The 19,666-nt window shown below is 37.0% G+C and overlaps 1 protein-coding gene across 2 annotated transcripts; it reads right to left on the bottom strand.

Moving 5' to 3' along the window:
* Window positions 1–1,226: 1,226 nt before the first annotated feature.
* On the bottom strand, window positions 1,227–18,418 carry AKAIN1 (A-kinase anchor inhibitor 1). Of its 2 annotated transcripts, XM_068191607.1 has the most exons (3): window positions 18,327–18,418; window positions 17,983–18,127; window positions 1,227–2,851 (listed from the first exon to the last, which is right to left on the bottom strand). In XM_068191607.1, exons 2-3 carry the CDS (start codon window positions 17,996–17,998, stop codon window positions 2,661–2,663), a joined length of 207 nt encoding a protein of 68 aa, XP_068047708.1. In that variant the 5' UTR covers window positions 17,999–18,127; window positions 18,327–18,418; the 3' UTR covers window positions 1,227–2,660. The 2 variants fall into 2 exon arrangements, with proteins under 2 accessions (XP_068047708.1, XP_068047701.1); XM_068191600.1 differs by lacking the exon at window positions 18,327–18,418 and having other exon boundaries at window positions 17,983–18,166.
* Between the last annotated feature and the right edge of the window lie 1,248 nt (window positions 18,419–19,666).

The raw sequence follows: 19,666 nt of genomic DNA on the forward strand, positions 1-19,666 counted from the left end.
AACATAGCAAGCATAGTGCAGGATAGCCACACACACGATTCCTCTGTTCTTCTGGAGTTGTGATAAATATAATTTCACATATTTGTACAATATTTTACTCACCACTATAAGTGTTAATAAGTGGTGAGTTTGTTTTAAATACTTATAGATACCTTTTTGATTGCCTAATATTTCTAAGATATTTACTTTTTTGTGCTGAATAATGCATTCATTACAACAAACCTCATGTGCACACATTACTTCATGAGATTGTCTAGTAAGCATATCACAAACCAAGGCTTCCAACCGTTTTTGATTTTCCAATATATTAGACTTCTGATGGCATTGGTGTTCTGACAATGATGGACATGACTAATTACCAGTTAAGTAATAAATAGTGTGACTAATAGGACAGTAGCAAAGGGACAGTAAAGAGATATTGTAGAAGCACACAGTGGGAGGAGGAGCGGATTAGGCTCATATGAAGCAGTGGCAAAAGCCCAGATTCACTGGTTTTTGAAATCCTTCTTTTGCCAAAATGATTAATTAAAAAAAATACATACAAAGAAATACTTTCAAAACTATATGAAGATTATTAACATAATTATCAGTAACAAAAAACCAAACCAAAACAAAACAAAAAAAACCCAAAAAACCCCACCCAATCAAAATAAAAAACCACAAACCCAAACATATTTCAAATGCCTGGGGACAAAAATCATTAAAAAAGTAAAATAATTTTGAAGAAGTGGAGATGTTCTATATCTCTCCTTCCTGCAGTATTGTGAGTCCATGGCAAACACCGTTTTGCACCACAGAGTCTCTCCAACAGGTTTTCCTTCTCTCATCCACCAGATTTGTCTGCTCATCAGCCTCAGAACTGAGCGTTTATTCATGATCAGTTTTCTTAGGCTCTCAGAGAGCAAAAATGTAAAGAGTACTCAGGAAAGAGTTATCTCCTAAACAAAGGTGAACTGATGAAAAAGCTAATGGTAAAAAAATTACTATTACAGAAACACTTACATGCCTCAAGACCCAACTATTTTCACCTTTCAAAGTTCACTTGACTAAAAATTCACCCAGTGTCTACAGAAGTGGACCACCTATGTATTTGCAGTCCAGGTCAGTTTTCATTACTAGATGATTTGAAACACTTTCAATCATGTTGAATTCCTCTTTGCATTTTTAAGTGAAAGAAGATTGAGCCAAATCACTATCTTGTATGAGTCAGTGCTGTTAAATTAAAAAAAAAAAAAAAAAAAAAAAAAGAAACCAAGAAAATTACAAAGACTTAATATTACAGTATGTGGTTATTCATGACTAAGCCTCTATCCAGGAGAAGGAATCCCAAAATTGTTTAACACAAGCAATAGGACACAGTAATAGCCAATTATTTAACCCACAGTCTCTTTGAGGATCATCTAGCTGAGTAGAAAAGCCATTAAGAAAGTTTTTCAGTGCATCTTCATCTTTGTATTTCCAGGTGTATTACTACAGGAATTCATTAGAAGCAGAGCTACAAGCCATTTCTAGAATTAAATATGCTGTTATTCATTTCAGATGTATAATAGTGCAATCATCATTACACAAAGGGAGCATAAAAGTGAAGGATACATTTATTTAATTTGTATTTTCAGAAACATGGATTTCTTCAGCTATATAGAGCAGCTGAAAGGATAAGCTCTGTATTACCAGCTTCACGCAGTGCTATTTAATTTGAATCTATGTAACAACTGCAAATATCTAAAGTCACTTTACACCCAGCAGGTGAGAAATACCTACCATGGCAGAATTCAGATACTGTATATTTTCATCCTTAAAGATATTAATACATTCAACTTCCTTTTTTTTAAGACGCTTCAGTCTTCACTTTCTGTAAATCAAGACCCAGCAAAGTTGCAAAACTGGAGCAAATGCTGGCCAACTCCTTATCTTCACATCAGTTCCTTTTCTTTCAATATCAAGAAAATTAAAAGGAATAGTTGAGGCACAAGTGATTTTTATGCAGAAGTATAGAAGTATTTCAATAAGTAGACTAAAAGTTCAGTATTTAACTTCTTTTAAAAAAGACATAATCATAGGCATATGATCATAGTCATAGATCACAGTCACTGCAGTCTTAGTGATTGCTTTTTTTTTTCCAAGATGAAAAAATAAACTGGTTCACAGAACTTACCAAATCCACTTTATACTGCCATTTCGCATAGTTCATATCTAATCAAAGCAAAGTACAAACCCGTGCTTCAAGGGAGCCTGAAAGCATTCTGCTACACCTGAAAATAAATGACTTCTTCAGTGAAGACAACCTCAGTGAACCCAGTAACTCAGAGAAGAGTTCATCCAGCTGAACTGACGCAAATGTTGCACGCAGAACTTAGCATGAAAGTGCACTGGCAACAAGCTTTTGAGAATAAGCTCATATCATAAGACCTTGTGCTTGAAACTACTTTTACAGCTATGGTTATTTTTTCTGTTAAGAGGCACTGCATAAATATGGAGTCATTCATCTAATGCACTTAATATTTCTCAGATGAGGACTATTGCAGTTTTACCCTATGTCTAGGTTTGATAATACTTTGGTTTGCTTTACAGCAGTAGCATTGCACTAGCAATACAGCTGATACTAAAGAGAAGGCTGAAAACATTTGCAGACTGGAGTTGAAAAATCCCAGTGAGCTCCTTTACTTCTTTTCATGCTTCTTGGTAAGTTTTCCTCTTTCTAGTTGGAGGCTTGTACTGGTGTTTGTTCGCTTCTCCTTTTGCTGGCTCTCCTGGGAAACTTGTTGCACTGCTCGGAGGATAGCAGTCTGCACAATCTGCTTGCTGGCAATCTGCAGCTTAACTTCATCTTGTTCTGTTCCTGGCTTCTCACCTGCCAGAGCCAAACAAAAAAGAAAGGGAGCTAAGAATCTGGGGCTAGTCCATGAAAACATGAAGGGCAGAAAAAGAGGAGGGGGGGGACAAAATCACAGAGTGACTGGGGACAGTTTTTTACATAGGAAACCTGCCAATACTGAAGAAGATGAATTAGGGTGGAATGTGCCTGTGCGTGCTCAGCACCACAGGACTGAATGAAGGGGGAGATTTTGCGTCATACAGCTCAATTACCCACTCCCCAGCACTGGGGACAGCTGTGATTTCACAGCTGAAACAAGAACAGATGTGTTATGCAGTAAGACAGGAAAGGAAGGTTTTCTGATGCAGCTGTGATTCACATCCATTTTGACTTGAGCTATGCTTCTGGATAGGGAATTGGACTTTATTTTGCAAGCCTGACATGTACTCCCTCACCACCATATAGAAAAAAAACACTGTTTCATTAACATTTCTTTTTACTTTTACTTCAGATTGAAAGCCCTCATCCATCAAATCCCATTTGACTTCAAGGTACAAGATTTTGATTAGTGCAGTTTATTAACTCTTAGATAGATTTTCAAAAATATCTCCAAAACATTAAGAAATGCTCAGATTGCTGTAGGTAAAACAGAGAATATTTTCTATGGCAACCTGTCAAATACGTATTTTTATGTGAAACTTCCTTGTTTAGCTAAAGTGTTAAAATCTGGAGAAAAATTAAGTAATGTAGTATGACTACTGACATCTGGTAATGAAGAAGAGTGGTTTATGTTAAAAGGTTTCTCTTTAGAAGTGTTTTCACTACTAACGTAAGTGGCAATTTGTACAGTAAAGAATGGTCTGTAATGGCCACAGCTGATACTGATTAAAAAAAATAATTCTGACGTACAATTATTGGCATACAGGAAATCAGTTGCTAATTGACATGTCTAAACTAGGTGCTACTGACATCACTATATTTGATTTTAAAATTTTTAAAGATACTAATCTCAGTTCTTTTTTAGTTGACTGTTATGCTCAAGTATTTTGTTACATAGGATTAGTAGTTTACTGTCTGTTTTAATTACATATATTAAGAATCATGTCCTGAGAGAAATCAGAGTGAATTAAAGATCAGGTGCTTTTATGAGAAGTGCATATCTGAAATTGTAATGAATTCCCAATGTTCTTTCAGGTTTTTTTTTTTTGTTTGTTTGGGTTTTTTTTGTTTTTTGTTTTTTTTTTTTTTTTCAAGGAAAGTGAACATAGAAAGAAAAGAAGAATCACTTGTTTCCTTAGGGAATATACTATATGCTTGAGAAAAGAGACAAAGTCCTGGACCTGGGTCAAAATAATGCCTGATGTCAATGCAGACTGGGTGGTGAATTTATTACCAGCAGATTTGTGGAGAAGTTCTTGGAGATACTGGTAGACAAAAAGCTGGAAAAGAGATGTCTTGTAGCCCAGAAATGTATGATGGTCTTTACAAAAAGAGCATGGCCAGGAGCAAAGGGAGGTGATTCTACCCCTGTGCTCAGCTCCTGTCAGACTCTGGTGTACTGTGTCCAGGTCTGGGGTACTCATCACTGTAAAGACAAGTGAGAGGTTAAAACTTGTGAAAACATAGAAAAGTGTTTTAAACTGGAAAAGCTGACTGAAAAAATCACTTGAATTCTTGGCGCAGTCAGCTTCCCTGATTCAGTTTTTCCACTCCTCAGCACTTGAAACAATGCGGCTTTGGATGGAATTAAATGTTACTTAACAGATACAGTATAGCTAATTCTTTACTACTCAAATAAGAACTCACATTTTATCGCACAACAAATTAGTCTTCTTGCTTGGCTGAAAAAGATCAGTCAACACATCTGATGTTCAGAAGATAATGTATTAACAAAAGCAGGGATAAATATGAAATTCTAAATACCAATTAATATGTTGGAATAGACAATGAGGTTATATGAAATGTAAAAAAACTGCCAATCCTCAAAGCCACAAACCCCCAGAATTTATCATCGAAAACACACTGTCATTTACCACATTGCTGTTGAAAATTACTCTTTCCTCTCCTTAGGGATCCTTCATTTATTTGGTCCTTGCCAATTAATCTACAAAATCTGATGTTTAAATATTTTTACTTTAGAAAGGTCATCCATAGCAACAGTCAGTTGAAAAAAAAAAAAAAAGAGATTTCTAGTGCACTTCTCCCTGGGCTTTTCAGTTATTTATTCAGGAGCAAAACCTGTCTGAAAGCACCACACAGATAAGTGAGATGTAGAGTATGTCTGTTCAGGTCTAACTCATCAGATGATTCTTTTTTTTTTTGCTGAGATAACCAAGAACAGAGAACCCAAAACCTCTGGACTACCTCTGCCCAGCCTCTGAGGGTTTAGGTATGCACAGAAAGGAAATGAAGCAGCTTGAATAAACTTAATTAATATTTGTGTAAAATGGTTAGGATGATAGCAACCCAGATAACAAGAGATAATTGGCTTCAGACACAGAGAGAATCAAAGCTGTTGGCCTGGGGTGATGTGAACAATGAGACCATTGGCAGCTTGTGTGGACCATCTAAATTAGAAACCAAGTAAAAATTATAGTTATTTTGGAGAGTAATATCTGACACTGTGTTTGACCCGTGTCTGAGCCTGTGTTGGGACGATTATTTGTAGGAGCTGGACTGCCACAGATTTCAAGCAGTCAAAAACAAACATCCAGCTCCACTGGGGTATATGGTGTCTATTACAGCTGGTCCAACAGGACAGGATCCTGGGCAGTGGTTCTAGATGACACTGCTTGAGTAGGAGTTGGACAAGATGACCCTTAGAGGTCCCTTCCAAACACAAACCTACTCCATTCCTGCGATTTTAGCTGGTTAGGCTGTGATAAATCACAACTTTTCTGCTTCCTGAATGAGTAAACAGCAATCTCCCAAAAAAGCATCCCCATCACACCCTCTTCTTCCAATTATTCATTTCAAGGAAAGCAGTTGGCTAGTTCTGAGAAGCTCATTTATTTATTGATACACTGGACCTACTCTGAGCAAGAAGAAAGGAAAGCAGAGATGACTCATACAAGAATCCCAAAGGGGCTGAGCTGGAACATATCTATGTCCACCTTGCTGAAATACAGACTGCTGTGGACATCCAGGCAGAAATTTGAATGCCTATAGAATTAATTAGGCACTTTAAGAACTGCACATTTTTCAGTCAAGTGAATAAAAAGGCATAGCTCCTGCTGGCTAGGTGTTTGGTGCTTAGCTAATCAAAATGAGAGTTACTAGGATGATAAAATACAATTAATTTTTACCTACCATTTTTTAAGATTTGAAGTATAACTGTTAAATTAAAATTCCATGACAAATAGGAAATACTTCATTTGAAGTAATTTCTGGGAAAAACTTGAATAACACCAGAAACACATGCTATCTATTAGTTTTCCTTCTCTAAAGCCTACATTTTTCTCTTGAAAAGTTAGAAAATCTTTACTTGTTCTCTATCTTTGGATGCTCACCCCTCATACCCAGCATCCCAATTCTGTAAATAGAGAACTGAAATATCTGGGTTAAGGGATGTTAAATACAAGACAGCAACTTTATCATCAACACATGATGAAGCCTCTTTAGCATGCTTTTATTACCTTGTGCTACTCTCTGGAAATTTTATGCCAACTATCTCAGCAGATGAAAAGTAACTTTTAAACACTGGTCTGGTTCTGCAATTCAAAATACTCTTTGAGAGATCCAAAAAACATCAAAATCTTGGACTGACTGCAGGAATCAGTCACATATTCCACTTCTACCTAAAATTAGTGGCATGTATCAGTGCCTTGAAACTGGCTTGCTTGAGGATGTTCCCCATGAAGGGAAATATGACAGAAGTTTGGAAAAAGAATAAAAGTATTTGAAGCAAATTCCAAGTATTCAATTAATATAACTAATATTAGTTTAAGTCCAAGAACTCCTTGTGTCTAAGACTTTACATCCTCTGAGATGTTTCTACACTATGTAATATTCTAGAAAGGTATACATGGAAAAAATAACTACAGAGAAAAAGCATTTAGAGATCAAATGTTTAGGAAATTCACTCTGGTTGCACATGAGCCTTTTCTCATTTTTACACTTCACCTTCTTCAAAGTATCTTGAATCACTTCCTTTCCAGCCTGCAATCAAAGTAGTCTCCCACACTTTCTGTTGTTATCCCCTGGGGCTATTTCCTTTCAGCTAGGTAGAAGTTAAATTTACTACACCTTTATAAAAACTCCTAATAATTAAGACTCAATAATGGGTAATATGTTTGAATCAACAGCTAAGCTCCCTACTGTACATTTTCCTAGGATTATTTGGAATATTATCATGAAGGTAAGCTATGACAGGCATGATCTTGCAAAGATGCAAGTCTATCCCAGATCCACTAATACTGTCAATACACAATGGGGAGTGAAAGACCTTTATATTCACCTTTCCTCAAAGCTTGTAACGATTATTGTTCCTGTAGGTTGTATAAACCACTTTGAACTTTAGCTGTATCTAAAAATAAGAACAAAAGTCACATTCCCCCTAAACAAACTTCTGACCAATTGAAAACTCAGAATTACACATAATGCATTCCCCTGTTAGCTACAATTTAAATTTATGCAACGATTTTGAAGCTGAAAAAGCCAAGAAGTAAATATATTTTTCTTCAAATTTACATAAGAGAAGCAGGTATAGTCTTTAACTAAAAACTTACCATTAGTTTTAGCAATATATTGCTTTGGATTGCAATAATTAATGATTACTCTTTCCTGCAGCAGTGCAACACTAGAATTAGTTTTTAAATAAAAATTATTGTTATTACTATTATTAATTCAAGAAAAATACTGATCTCTGGAAAATCCATCTCAATTCTATTGAAAATTATTACAGTAATTTTTATAACACGGCTGGTAGTACTAAGGAAAATTTTAAATGGAACGAAAATATAAATAGACAAGACCGCGATGATTAGACTTCATCAGAAGGTCCAGTGTAGATGCATGGGAGCTGTGTATACAGCAAAAAGCTGCATGCTATTATGTAAATTGTGTTTATAAACCACAGATATTGAAAAACCTTACAGAACCTGGCAGGTTTGTAATGACATCATGTATGTGCAAATGTTGTAATAATAAACAGTAACATTCTTTGCATCAATATTGATATTCTTCTACAAGAAACCAAGTTCAGTTCTTTAGCTTCCCTTTGTCATTAGGCAGTAATGCATCTCTCCATCTTGTTGGCCACACCATGGAAGTTCCAGGTGAGCCTCCTCTGGTGAATATTTTGTAACTTGTGAATTGCAGTGGTTAAAAAATCTCCTTCTTTGATTTGCTTTAGAGGTTGGTGCTGGTATGAGTGTTTGCCCCTCTAAGTTCCCACAGTGCTGGGATTTCAGCACAAGAAGCCTAATTTGAAGAAGAGATTCACAATCAGGAAATGTTGATGAGTCATGTTAATTACATCCAGAATGAATGAACATGGCAATCAGCCAGGGCTGAAGACTTTCCAACACATGTGCACAAACCAACTTTGCACATGAGAGTCATTAAACTATTTTACAGAATTAGAAACTAAATTTGTCTCAATGTCAGTAATGATGCCAGCTCAGAGATCTCATTAAAAGGTCCTACAATGAAGTTGCAAATTTAATCTTTAAAAAAAAAAACAAGACTTAATAAATGTATTCTTGACTGCACTAGAGTTAATTTTGTCCGGTACCATTTCTCATGCTCTAAAATAGAGCCCAGTGAGGTCCTGACTAATAGCTGTCAAGCTTCAGGAGGCAATACTCACTTACCCTGATTCCTTAAGGAAGAAGAGAGGACACTGAACATATCAGAAATGCCAGAAGTACCTTAATGTAGGATCCTGTGTTTTTCCAATTTCCTGACATGCTGTGTGCAGGGGATTGCAAAACTGACTTTCCCTAGAAAAGTTAAGGTTCAGTTCAGGTTTATTTTCTGCCCTAACCTCATTTCCAATTCCTGCTGTCTAACAAGCATGGAAGGGGAACTGTATCATGAAGGAGGGCAGCACAGACTACTTTGCTCTTCAAAATAAATTTTAAGAATGAAGCTGGAGTACGTCTGCTCTGAATACAAATGGAGGAGGAATATAAGGGCAAAAGAGAAGAGCAGAAATGCAGATAAGCTGTCTCAAAGGACATACTAATATCTAAAGAGCAATACTTCATTGTACCTTTTTATTCAGACATTAGCTATATATCTCAACTCAGATTTTGTAATTTTTTTCCCACTGAGTTTTTACTCTTTCTTAAGAGATAAGAATATCTGGAATTCTCTTTGGTGGTTCTTTTTTTGGTTATTTTTTTGGTGGTATTTTTTTTTTTTGGTTTGGTTTGGTTTGTTTTTTTTTTTTTTTTTTTTTTTTTTTTGGTTTTTTTTTTTGTTTGTTTGTTTGTTTTTTTTTTTTTTTGCTATATAAAGCTATCTTTTTACAGACTCCGGCAAGTTATTCCATACTATTTGAAATATGCCAGTGAAAATTTATTTTTATATATTAAGAGATTGCTGAAACCTATCTATTCTTAAGTATTTTTTCAATGTTTTAGTAAGATTTCTTGCCATAGTTAAATAATATTAAGTAAAACCAGATTATACACTTCAAGCTATATATTTTTCTAGGTATTTTCACATATAGGAATAAATTGACTCCTTAAGGACTACGTCTTTCAGCTTTGAAGACTGAACATAGTTCAAAATACTAGTCACTGACAATTCTGCCACACCCAAACCCATAAATGTGATACTCAGATTTTGGTCACAAAAGGAATATTTCTGGATTCAATACTGTAAACTAAGATTAATTTAACAGGGTTTTTGAGTCTTAGGCTGCAGTTCAGTGTATTAAAAAGAAGATATTCCCTAAAGAACATCTGGGACCACCTGCTTCAATGTTAATGAAAAATTTATATTCTTTTCATCTGCACAATTTTCCTACTTCTTTTAGAGAACACATTTCAAATACTAAAATAAGAAACCTTTCTACATCAAAAGCTGTGATTCTTCCAAGGTGGGAGAGGTCTAGTGACACAGATACAGGTGACCCATATCATAGACTCATAGATTGGTTTGTGTTGGAAGGGGGTTTAAAGAACATCTAATTCTAAACCCCCTGCCATGGGGCATCCAGAACCTCTCTAGGCAACCTGCTTCTGTACCTCACCATCCTCATAGTGAAGAATTTCTTCCTAATGTGTAATCTAAACCTTCCCTCTTTCAGTTTAAAACCATTCCCCCTTGTTTTATCGCTATCTGCCCATGTAAAAAGTCACCCTCCCTGTTTTTTTTAAGCCCTTTTTATGCAGTGGGGGGCTCCCTGAAGGTCTCCCCAGTGTCTTCCCTTCTCCAAGCTGAACAAACCCAACTCTCTCAAACTGCCTTCATTGGAGAAGAGCTCCAGTGCTCTGTTTATCTCTTCTTCCTCTTCTCTGAACCCACTCTAACAGGTCCATGCCCTTCTTGTATTGAGGATGCCAGAGCTGGATGCAGCACGACAGGTGGGATGTCACCAGAGAGCAGTAGGGGAACCACCTCCCTTGACCTGCTGGGCACACTGCTTTTGATGTAGCCCAGGATATGGTTGGCTTTCGGGGCTGTAAGTGCATATTGCTGGTTCACATCCAGTTTTTCATCCACCAGTAGCCCCAGGACCTTCTCATCATGTCTGCTTCCAATGAGTTCTTCTCCCAGTCTGTGCTCATCTCTGGAATTGCCTCAACCCATGTGCAGTACTTTGTACTTGGACTTGGTGAACTTTATGAGGTCCTCAAGTTTGTCCAGGTCCCTCTGGACAGCATCCCATTCTTCTGCTGGGCCAACTGCACAGCTCAGCTTCATGCCATCTGCAAAAATGCAGAGGGTGCACTCAATCCCACTGCCTGTGTCATTGATGAAGGTATCAAAGAGCACCAGTCCCAAGGTGGGGACCACTCATCATCTGACCCCGTCTGCCTTCTAGTTTCTACAGTTCAGGTGCTCAGAGATTCCTATCTAAAAAGAAAACATTAAGCATAGAAATCTAGATAATGTTTATGTAGGTCTTCTGAATCTGTATCAAAAAGCTCATTTTGATCCCCACTGAAAAACAGTTTTTGTTTTAGAAGACTTAAAATATCCACCACAGTAGGGCATAAGCAAAGGGCAAGTTTTCAGTGGGAGTTTATTTTGCTAGCTGCTGTGTTTGTATTTCTACAAATTTTTGTGGGTTTTGGTCTTAAATAACTACGTACGGGTTAATTAAAATTTGCTATATCTGAACCTGCTTTTCTTTTTTAAGTGTAGAGAATAGGGAAAAGGTTACATAACCTGTAAAAAGCCAGCAAACATTCTGCTTTAGCCAGTGAAAACATCCTGCTACATTTTACATATATTTCAATTTATACCAGTTTATTCGGAGTCAAAAATTGTCTGGCCAAATGTCAGGTGAAGCAGAGCTCTTCTCTAGCTCTTAAATAAACCTCAAACCCCACAATAAAAACCCCCAGGAAAAACATCATTCCCCCCAAAAAAGCCATAAATTTGCACATGCACAGCAGTACAGAAAAAAATCCCTGTTTATTGTAGAATGTGAGTGGAGTATGAAAGCTATAAATACAGCTATTAGCAACTGAGGCTGAGATTATATATACTTATTTATTTGTATTTGTATATGTAGAATTTCGGAGTTACAGAATATGCTGAGTTAGAGGGGACCCATCAGGATTATTGGGTCCAACTCCTGCCCTGTTCAGGACAATCCCCAAGAGTCAAACCATGTGCCTGAGAGTGTTGTCCAAATACCTTTGAACTCTGTCAGGCTTGGTGCTGTGACCATTTCCCTGGGGAAATACACATTACCCTTAGGCATATACACATGCCTGTATATACACAAAGTCATGACGGAAAGTAAATCAATGATTATATAAACCTAAAAGGCACCTTGAAAGAGCAAAACCCTTTTTTGGTATTTTTAATTTCATAGTTGTAATCTTGACAGAATTTCTCTACAACAGGATGCCAACACAGGTTGTTTTCCACTCTTGGAATTGATTCTCTCTCTTCCCAGAGAAATATTTTCTGCTATATTAAGAAAACTTACTTCAAGACAAAATGTAATGTCAATCTGCAGGAATTTAACAGAAATGTTAATGGATATGAAACCCCTCTGTACTGATAAATCATGAGTGGATTCACTGCCCAAAGACAGAAAATACAGGGTTAGTTATTCTATCAAATATACATACTACAAAATTAAACAAACGCAAGTAATCCACAGGAGGTTATGTCTGCCTCACCACTAGTGAAGTGTCTGAGTAGAACATGGGTCAATTTACTTCTTCAGGCAAAAAAAAATTCAAATTCTCATGAAGGAAGGAAGACAGCATCTTCTGGAAACACATCTACAGGATTTGCAAGGGCAGACAACAGCAACACAGAGCTCACCTCCCCTGAATTCCATGGCAAGGCACTCTAAAGGAACCTGAAGCACTTTAGGGCTATTCAGGTCTGCTTTTCATTTCTGCTAACATCAGTAAAGACTCTGTTCCAATTGACATACACTAAAGTTCGTAGAATCTTTTAAGTTATTATGTAAAAAACATGATGCAGTTGGCATAAAAAAAACTTCACAAAAGCTATAAATAATTTAAATGCATTGCTTGCAAATTATTTTTGCTTAACCTAGTATTTGTAACATAATACGATGTATTATATTCTTAAAAAATCTTTAATAGACAAGATTGGAGGTACAGAAAAAAAATCTATCTTTCACTGTATTTTACTGTAAGGGCATTTATTTCCATTAGCACAAAAAAAACCTGATAAGATTGGAATGATACCATTTATGTCTATAATAAATACAAGAGAGCAATTCACCTGCAAGAATAATGACTTGGACAGACAAACTGTAGAGGTCAGTATAACGCATTCCTTTTCTACATTCACGATTTGACTTTCCTGCTCAATAAACTGTTCCAGTACGGATGTTAATATGGACTATATCACTTATTACCACTATTCCCCAAGTATGAACAATTCCTTCAATATAGGCCATACACAGCCACTGTGATAACAAAATTCTTCTCACACCTAACCTGAATAGGATTCAATCCAGTGATAGCAAAGTGAAAGGTGCCAGTCTCACTTATTCAAGCCTTGAGTTCTGTTAAAAATTATTTGAAAAAATAAATTCTGTGCCATTTTTAAACACAATGTTGATTCATACTTTAAAGAAAGATTGTACCTAGGACTGTTGATTATTTTCTTAATTTACTAATTTCATCACATTTCTGAATGCCTTTAAACTAAATTTCTTTCACTTCACTAATGAGGTTTGTTAGTGGAGTTTCACAGCAGGGGAAAGATCAATGTGTCACTGGGAAAAGGTCAGCACAAGAAACATTTTTCTTCAGCAAAAGAGAATAAGGAATTTCCTCCTATATAATTTCTTCCTACCGGGTGGCAAACACTTTGAACTACTGTTGAGAGCTGTAAATGCTTTCAGACACCTTTGGGCAGCAACTGACCTCCATAATCACTAACAGCCATTACAAATACTGGACAAATACTGGACAAAACCTCCATTATATTAGATTGCATGAGGCTGGCAAATAGTTTTGTTTTTCACTTTTAAATTATGTCTTACACATGGACTTTATCAACATGAAGCTACCAATTAAGATTTCTATATGTATACACATTTACATTTTTATTAGGGATTTTTTGGGGGGACTGCAGAACTTAGAGCATTAGCAGAATGTATCACAGCAGTTAATAAGGACAAGGACTGTGCCGTCTTGTTCTCATGGATGAAAGACACTTGATAATTGAGTGCCAGAGTACCACAGTCAGCACAAACACTGGAGATATCCCACAACAGGGTACCTTCAAAGAAGTAAAGTTATTGATAGCAATTTTTGCATTCATGAACAGGCCTTTCCATACTGTCTTGATCTGGGTATTGTGGTCAGGAATCTGCAATAGTACCTGTAACACTATAATCAAAAAAAGAAAAATTATATCAAGAAATTCCACATCTTCACATTCTGCAATACAACAGGTTGTTATCCCAGCTTTTCCACTGGAGAAGATCAGGACTATTCAGACCAGTAAGAACATCTGTTTCAGTATGCAGCTGCTATGTCTTCAATTGCAGTGTAATGAGATTCCTAAAATGTTTGGTACAGGATGCATTTCTGATCTTCAGTGTCATTATACAAGTCTGCAGTGTTGCTCCCAGCTTAAAAATGTTACGAACAGCTGCGCTGATGAAAAGCTTGTTGAAAGCCTACTGATGTTGCTGTTGCACGAAAAAGGCACTGAGCTATGAACATTCTGACTTCTCTGATGTCTATCTTTAAATTTTGTGTTCACACATTTTTTTTAACACAAAAATATTGATACAAAAATTAATTCTATATCTTCCTCCTTCTTTTAGAACTAAAGGGTGTTGAGTCAAGCATCTGAGTTTCTAGTTATAGAGAAGCTGTCAGGTAAAAGGAATTCTTCAAATTACACTGACAAATAACAAGATTCACCTGAAAGATGAAATCACACAATTCAAAGCAGACATAAGCTTAAGAAAGGGAGTGCTTGACCTGAAACAACCTGTCAATGTAAATATTCCAATCTTTCTTGAGGTATTCTGGTCAAAATGGATTCCTTTCTAAAATAAACTATGCCAACAAACAAATAAACAAAAAAAACCCATAGCTTTGTACTGGGTGAGACAATTATGGCCTGCAGTGATGAGACTCTATTATTTGGTTATTTTATTAATGGTTTTACAGAGTAGGAGTAAGACATAAGTGTTTGAGTGATTTGTGCAAAATAGCATCAGAAAAAAGATCTTGAAGCATGAAAAACACCTTTGTATTGTGTTTGTTCAGACAAATCACAAGTAAAGAGTATTTTTTTTTATCTTTGCATTAGGAAAACATTTTGGAAATAAAAAGAAGCAAGGAATATGCCTAAGGTAATTTTGAAAAAGTAAAAGTCTGCAAAAAAGCACTTTGATTAGCAACATTTAAAGTTACTGTTAAATCTGGTAAATGCTGATATTGGAAGTGATCACATCTTTGTAAACTAATGGTCTGCTATCAGCAGAAACCTTGCTGCATAGTCTAATTTTTACTAATGGGTTAGAGCAAATAAATGATTTAATACCTCTTCATCTCCTACCTCACAATGGCATATATTTAATCTGTGGAATTATTTGTAGTTACCAGTATTTTATAGGCTAATCTGGCACTGATGTTTTTAAAATTCTGTAATACACTCTCTTCTAAAGAAAATTTAAAAAAAATATATATAAGAAGATCTGCCAATTGAAAATTATGACTTCTCTCTGCTTTTTTGATCTAATCCTTGAAATTTCATGCTTCTCTACTGCATTCTCATATGTACGTCCATCCTTACATACAATTTAAAATATTACATTGTTATTTACTTCTCAAACAGCCTAAAGCATTTCAGTTCAGGAAAAGTAGAGAAACTAAACCTTGTAATGCGTAGCTTGTGTGAATTTCATGTATCATGCCCCCATTCTAAGGGCAGCACAACATGTGTGAATTATCCAGGAAAATCAATGCTCAGACATCTCACAGAGATTGGAATGCAATTCCTATACATCAGCACATCATTAATCACTCAATAAGCACGAGACAGTTCAATGAAGCCCCAGTCAAATTAAACCAAGAAAAGAAAAAATGCACCCTTAATTCCTTTTCTGGAACAGTCTCAATGTTAATTTTAAAAGGGAAGGAAAAAATAAATGAAGAAAATGAAGACTACATTTTGCATACCTACAAATAGCCGTACACTGTCTAAAATGAGCCAGGAGATCCTATTTTGGCATGGAATACTGGCCATTTTATAATATTTTTTTCTGTCTATCATCTATCTATCTATCTATCATCTCAGTAATAGTTAGGCTTCTTTGGAGGTAGTTTGTTTTTGTGCTGCTTTGTTGTGTTATTTTTTCAACATAGGAGATGTAAGTTTTAGGGAGTTGAAGATTAATAGGAAAGTATGTATTCAGTAAATAGTCAGTAGGCTTCACCTTTTTAAAGGTTATTTAAACTTGATAAGCTGCTTCTACTTAAACAGTTTATAAATATAGCCCATTTATTCAAAGTTCTGAAGTAACATATCCAAGACTTTAAGAAAAAAGACCATCATCTTATTCATCTGCAAAATCTTATCTTTGTTGTCAGGAAAACTACTTCCACATTTTTCGTTTCTGGGAGAGAATTTCCTCTTGATTGTTGTTTTCTTTTCTTTTTTTCTATCCCATCCTGGAAGTTTATCATTCTGACCCTAACCATTTACAGTTAGATACATCTTTTACTTACTCTCCCTTCACACCCCAGCAAATAAATGGAACAGAAAATGAGGTCATTCATCATAGTGAGATAAAATCAGAAAGTTGACTGAAGAAATGAAAGTCAGTTTCTTAGTAGACTTATAGTATTTTTACATCATATGGCCTTAAGTACTATGAAGATACTAAAGATGCGTAAACCTCTTAATTTTTTTTTTTTTAAATATCTGATGAAGAGAAAATGCCAGGGCAGAGCTGATTTGTAGGGAAGAAAAGCAATAAAAATTGGAATCTACTCAGGCTTGCTCTGTTTGAACCCAATAGATTGTTTTATCATCTCTTTTACAAATTCCCATTTAGTTGCCCTATGTATTTTATGGCGACATTTGCAAGGAGACCATAGACTTTTCTTTAAGTAAAGAAAAACTGAAGAATGACTACATAAAACAGTTTTGGACAGTGGATTTTTTTTTCCATCTATGGATTACAGTTGTGAAAAGAACAATTCATGCAGTTATTAATAAGCTTTGGGGTTTTTTCTTTGTCAGCCTTTGGAGAAAAAAATGTGCATGTTTTCATTATTTTAGCAGTAATCTCTTCCTGAAGTATTCTAGTCCCTCAGAGCATTTAAAAAACTTGCACAATTAATGGTGACAATGGGACAGACAAAAGGAGTTCAGGAAAGAGCCACTAATGCTGAAAGGTGTATCACAAAATGCAGTGGATCATTCTATTAAGATAAATAACTTGTTCCCAATTTCAGAACACAATGTAAACATGAACATATGAAATTAGAGAGCAACCAGCCAGTTAAATAGACAAAATTAATGAGATTGTTGAAAAGAGATACTATTTTTTTTTCAAAAAATTAAACTGAATTGGGTTAGCAAAATCAGTCCCAAGATTTTTTTTTTTTTTATATGAAAGTGTAAAGCTTTTGGATTCTTACCCTTTCAGAGACTGGATATAGAATTTCATGGAAGATAAAACTTCTGTTAGTTTTACAAAACAAAGGTATTAATAGTTATTCATTGTCAGCGTTTACTTTCTCTTTTCTATTGACCCACTATTTTACTGAAAGTTATACATCTTTAATGAAGTTATTTTCAAGTCATGTCCCTACAGAAGATATTACGCATGACTTACATTTACACCCTGGAGCTACTGGGCTTCTCGTTCCTCTCATCCTTTTCTGAACAACCAACTGCCTATTTCCAAGCAGAATGTACCAAATCCAATTAAAAATTGTGGTAGTTTTGCTTCTTTTATGGGTTAACACAAAAGTATACTATGCATTAGAGATTCTGCACTCTTATACAGTGAGATCTCACATTAGACATGAACTGCTGAAATCTTCAATTTTGTTCCAGTAAAAACTGGACTAACCAAACTTTCTGTTCTCTTTTTTTTCAAATACTTATTTTCTTTTGAGGGGAGGAAAGAGGAAATGAAATTTGTAAATTATCTCCATGAGTTTCAGGGATGGTCATATTCACAGCCACTAGTGTGGGTGCAGAGGGGCACTCACTCTCCAGTCACTGGAAGGCCACATCCCCCTTCGTGACCCTTTAGTGCAGTCTGACAAGCACAGCACCCTGCACACTTCTATAGGAGGCTCCTGTCCCTGATGAGAACCACAGGGGTGACTTTCATAACCTTTGGATCCACAGCTAAAGAAATCCTAAGCTAAACCACCTCCTTTGAACCTACCTGCTCCTGCCTGCTGGCAGCTCTGCCTCACCCATTACCCACTCCCCGCAGCAGCTCTCTGGCACGACCGGGGCCTTCCTGCGAGGCTACCCGACCGGGATCGGGATGCAGCTGCCCTTACCTGGAGCGAAAACCATGGTGCCGCCCGGGCAGCACGGCTCAGCACCTCGGATAGCTGCCGGCCCCGCTGGGATCAGCACCCGGACGTCGCCCCGGCCCTCCTGGATCAGCAGCTCGGACAGCGCCCGTCCCGCCGGGCTCAGCAGCTCGGACAGCGCCCGGCCCCGCCGGCTCAGCACTACGGACAGCGCCCGGCTCGGCTGGATCAGCAGCTCGGACAGCGCCCGGCCCCGCCGGGCTCAGCACTACGGACAGCGCCCGGCTCGGCTGGATCAGCAGCTCGGACAGCGCCCGGCTCGGCTGGATCAGCAGCTCGGACAGCGCCCGGCCCCGCCGGCTCAGCACTACGGACAGAGCCCGGCCCCGCACGGCGGCGGAGGCGGCCGCGGTCCCTCCCTCCACAATGCGGCGGGGCGGGGAGGGAGCCGGGGCGCCCGCACGGACACGGACAGACACACACACACCCAACACACACACACCTACACACTCTCCCCCTCTCTCTCTCTCTCTACCAGTGAACCATCATTGCCATAACTCCTTGTCCTGAAGTGGCAGCAGGGGTAAGGGCAAAAAGGAGAAAGGCAACAGCGATCTGCCCGGCAAGGAAGACTGGCTAATTGTTCCTAATTACCCCTCTCGACAACAGTCCCACTGCCTGACATTTTGGGGTGCGCTGCTTTCACTGCAAGCTGACACCACTGGTAATAGGCTTCAGCAACACCGTACTTTGTCACAACATTTTTGCTTCCAAAAGCTCAGATGCTGAGGAATTTATACTCTGATTTCACAGGCCCGTTAACCCAGCTGTACCCAACAACAGCACTTTAAGAGGCAACATGAATATTTTGGCATATAAAAGATGACATCAAGGCAAAACAGTAAAGGAAATAATGAATAGTAATAAAATAAAGATGATGAGGGTCAACAGCAGAAGACTACTTAAAATTTCCTACCATCTTTTCTGTTTCAGGTTTAATTTACTTTTGTTTGTACAACCCATAGTCAGATTTCCTTTGGACCGTGAACTTCTACAACAGAAGTGAGAAACACACAGCCAGATGGGACAAGCTTTACAAAAACTAACTCTCCTCTTTAAGCCTAACTTGCAAGAGGGATTTTGAAAACATTATCAGTGCAAATTATAGAAAGTACATTAAAAAAAAAGAGCATAAATTTTTGCATGTATATATTTGCAATATGCAATATATTTTCCAATCACATTTTCATAACCTAAGATACTCCTACACGCTTATTTCATTCTTTTCATAGTCAAGCATTTCACAAACACAAATTCTCCAATTAAATTGGGATACTTGAAGTCTCAAAATAAGGCCTTATTCTTAAAATACAGATACATAAGAGCACTGACCTCCTTAAATATTGCTTATTAACTTCATCAAGAACTCAAGAGTGGCATCACTGTCAAAGTTAAACTAATCATCTGGTGGTAGTTTGTTTTTGGTTTTTTTTTTGGAGGGGGGTTGTTGGCTTTATTGTTTGTTTTTTCTTTTTCTTTTTTTTTTTTTTTTTTTTTTTTTTTAGTGTGTATCATCATTTCTCCTTGGGAATGCCTTCCATATTTATCTTCACTTACCATTTCTAGTATCCAGTTTCTGGATATTCCTTTTATTCCTCTTAGTAATATCAGCTTTTTTATTGCTATTTGTTTCCCTCTTCTGTCTTAT

The sequence above is a fragment of the Anomalospiza imberbis genome, chromosome 1 (assembly GCF_031753505.1).
Source record: "Anomalospiza imberbis isolate Cuckoo-Finch-1a 21T00152 chromosome 1, ASM3175350v1, whole genome shotgun sequence".
Taxonomy (NCBI): domain Eukaryota; kingdom Metazoa; phylum Chordata; class Aves; order Passeriformes; family Viduidae; genus Anomalospiza; species Anomalospiza imberbis.